General features: G+C 50.8%; 1 protein-coding gene across 1 annotated transcript in view; it reads right to left on the bottom strand.

Moving 5' to 3' along the window:
* Positions 1–2,140, bottom strand: part of LOC105541166 (putative pregnancy-specific beta-1-glycoprotein 7) — a 62,096-nt gene extending 59,956 nt beyond the window's left edge. The window contains exons 1-2 of the mRNA XM_011982070.1: positions 2,077–2,140; positions 495–854 (exon numbers count right to left, since the gene is read on the bottom strand). Coding sequence (XP_011837460.1) covers positions 495–854; positions 2,077–2,140 — 424 coding nt within the window. The remainder of the gene's footprint in view (positions 1–494; positions 855–2,076) is intronic.
* Positions 2,141–3,112: the final 972 nt, after the last annotated feature.

A 3,112-nucleotide genomic window follows, 5' to 3' on the forward strand; every position in this document is an offset into this window, starting at 1 on the left:
GCTGGTGAATCCTTGGTCCCAGTAAGCCCTGCCACAACCCAGCCATGGCACAGGCTCCTCAGCTTTATCTGGAGTAAGGATTTAGGGACAGGGGTCTGGAGTTGAGGCTTCTTGGGCTAAGCTTCTCTGAGAGTATCTCTGGGGGCCTCTTAGGCAAAGCCCTACTCAGTTTTCCAAGGTCTTTCTCAAGGTCAAGTTTATGAAGAGGGCATGAGGTGCTTGGCTGAGGCTGATCTCCTCCTGCTGAGCACCCCCCCTCCCATCACACTGTCCTTCCTGTGCAGCAAGTGTCTGCAGGGTCTGGAGGCAGGAAAGCAATTCTGATCTGTTGAAGTTTGTCTCCTCTGTGTGTGTCCTGCACTAAATGCCAAAACCCCAACATGGGACAAAACGCAGAGAGGGACACAGGTACAGTCCAGGCCTGACAATCCTGTGTGTGCAAAGTAGAAGTGACCCCGCCCCCCAACACCCAGGGATCATGTTGAATCACTCACGGTATAAGGTGAAATGTACAGTTACTCCTTTAGTCTCCTCCATTCGATTCATGATTTTTACGGTGTAGGACCCTGTGTCCTGCTTAGTAACATTCCGGATCAGCAGGGATCCATTGGAATATAGTGTTTCTCGTCCACTGTATGCATACCCAAATATAATTCTTTCAGGGTCTATTGTATATGCTGTAATGAATTGGTGGAAGTCCATTATTTGCCCTTTGTACCAGACATAGGCAGCAACTTTCTGGGGCAAATTGCGGACAAGTAGAAGAACATCCTTCCCCTCGGAAACTTTGGTTGGCTGAGCTTCAATCATGACTTGGGCAGTGGTGGGCGGGTTCCAGAAGATTAAAAATGACGCTAGGAGGTGGAGAGAGCATCAGTCAATATTGAGACCTATGTATTGGGGTGAAAAGATGGGGCCCTGGGTCCTGAGACGATCTCTTCAATCATCAGCCTTGAAGATACACACACACACAAGCATACACACATACACACACACACCCCTTTTGTGTGTGTGTGATTGTGTGTTTGTGTCCTACTGTTCTACTGGGTCAAGGTCAGCGGCAAGACCCCTATTCCTTCAACCCTTTTGACCTCGGCATTTTTCTCTTTGGAATCCTCTACCCCAGAGGTCTGCATGGCTTCCTTCACACTGCCCTCAGGTCCTGCTCACATCAGGGCATCCTTACACTTCTTTCTGACACCTCCTTCAGAGACCCTGGGTCCTCCCTTTCTGATCTTTCCCTGCTCTGCTCCCTCCAGAGCTCTTGTCAACACCTGACCTCACATTCCAGATCTCTTTGCATGTCTGCCTTACTGCCCATGAGAGCATGAGCTCCCTGAGGACAGGGACGTTTGTGATCTGGGTTGCACCCCAGTGCCTGGGACAGGCTGCAGACTCCAGTAGATGTGAGAGTTCCGAGGACCCTTCATGCCTGGGGTGTTTTTATTTTCTTTACCCAATGGTTGAGGTTTTTTGCTAAGGACAGTGTTTCATGTCCTGCTTATATTTTCATTTGAAGTGTCATCTCATAATAGTTATTATTATCATTTTTCAAAATGTGGTGACCAGTGATGATTAACCAGGAAAGGAGAACACTTGAGATTTTCCTACCTCTTACCAATTCCAGTTCAATGTGATTTTCCTGTTTTGACCCCTGTCCCTCTGTGGTATATTTTCCCCTATCCAGGTTCCAATAGAGCCTTTTTTCCTCTTTTTTTTTTTTTTTTTTTTTGATACAGAGTCTCATACTGTCGCCCAGGCTGGCATGCAGCGGCACAATCTCCACTCACTGCAACCTCTGCCTCCCGGGTTCATACAATTCTCCTGCCTCAGCCTCTCAAGTAGCTAGGATTACAGGAGCCCACCACCACACCTGGTTAATTTTTTGTATTTTTAGTAGAGACGGGGCTTCACTGTGTTGACCAGACTGGTCGTGAACTCCTGACTTCATGATCCACCCACCTCAGCCTCTTAAAGTGCTTACTTTTATTTTTTAGAACGCCATCCTCTCCAGCAAACCCCATCCAATAATTCTGCTTCCTCCTCCTGTCCTCTCCCAGGAAATTCTCTCCTCACCTGTGAGCAGGAGCTCCTTCCAGGTGATGTGCAGTGTGCAGGCAGGCACTGAGAGGGGCCCCATGGCCTGTGCTGCCTGCGTGTTCTCCTGTGTGGAGATGATCCTGGGATCCAGAAACTTTCTGAGCACGGCTGTCAGCTGTGCTGTCCTTCCTCCTTCTGTGCTGAGCCTCTTCCCGGGGCAGGAGCACTTCTCAAACTCATGGGCGGCGTCTGTGCCCAGGACACCTCTCTGTCCCCTCCCCTCTCAGTCCTGCCTCCTTGTCCCTCCTTCTCTTTTTCCTTTTGTCTGTGTGTCAGGTCCCTGGGAATTGTGGAGGCCTCTGCTTTTTTCAGCAGTGATTCTGTCACCAAACCTCGGCACACACTATGTGCAGGAACACAAACACACTCAAAAAAGAAACACACACAGACACACACAGTCACACACATACCCTGTAGGTTGGGCAAGCACAGTCCTGGGCCTCAGCCTCCTGCTGTCCCCATGGCTCTGGGTCGGGGTGCACATTCACACCCTTTGCCCTCTTTCATCCCCATCTGGCTCTCCCCTTCAGTGCAGGAGGCTGGAGCTGCACCAGGTCCCTGTCACAGGGACACCCCATTGTGCTGTGGGTGAGCTGTGTGTCTTCTGGTGAGAGGGACCCTTCCTTTCTCTAATTGTGTCTAGCTTGGCTGCAGCTTCCAAGGATGAACATTCAGGACCTTGGTGTCCCAGAGGAAAGTGTCTTTCCTGGAGGTGTGCAGGGTGAGTCTCTCATGCCTCTGGGGAGGAGAGGCCTGTGGTGGTTGCTCAGTGGGGGCTGTGAGTCCCATGGTAAAAGGGACAGTTCTCAGTCACTCTATTGCACCCTGGGGACTGGTGGTTGAGCTGGGGCTCAGGGTTTCTCCTTTCTTCCTGACCATCTTTGGTGTCCTCTCTTCTCTGCCCAGCTGATTGTACTGTGGTCACCATACCTTCCCTGTGGTGGTGCAGGAGGAAGTTGGGGAGTTACCCAGGAACCCCGTGGAACATGGCTCGTTGAGGTACAGGAAGGGG

Source organism: Mandrillus leucophaeus, unplaced genomic scaffold, assembly GCF_000951045.1.
Source record: "Mandrillus leucophaeus isolate KB7577 unplaced genomic scaffold, Mleu.le_1.0 Scaffold235, whole genome shotgun sequence".
Classification (NCBI taxonomy): domain Eukaryota; kingdom Metazoa; phylum Chordata; class Mammalia; order Primates; family Cercopithecidae; genus Mandrillus; species Mandrillus leucophaeus.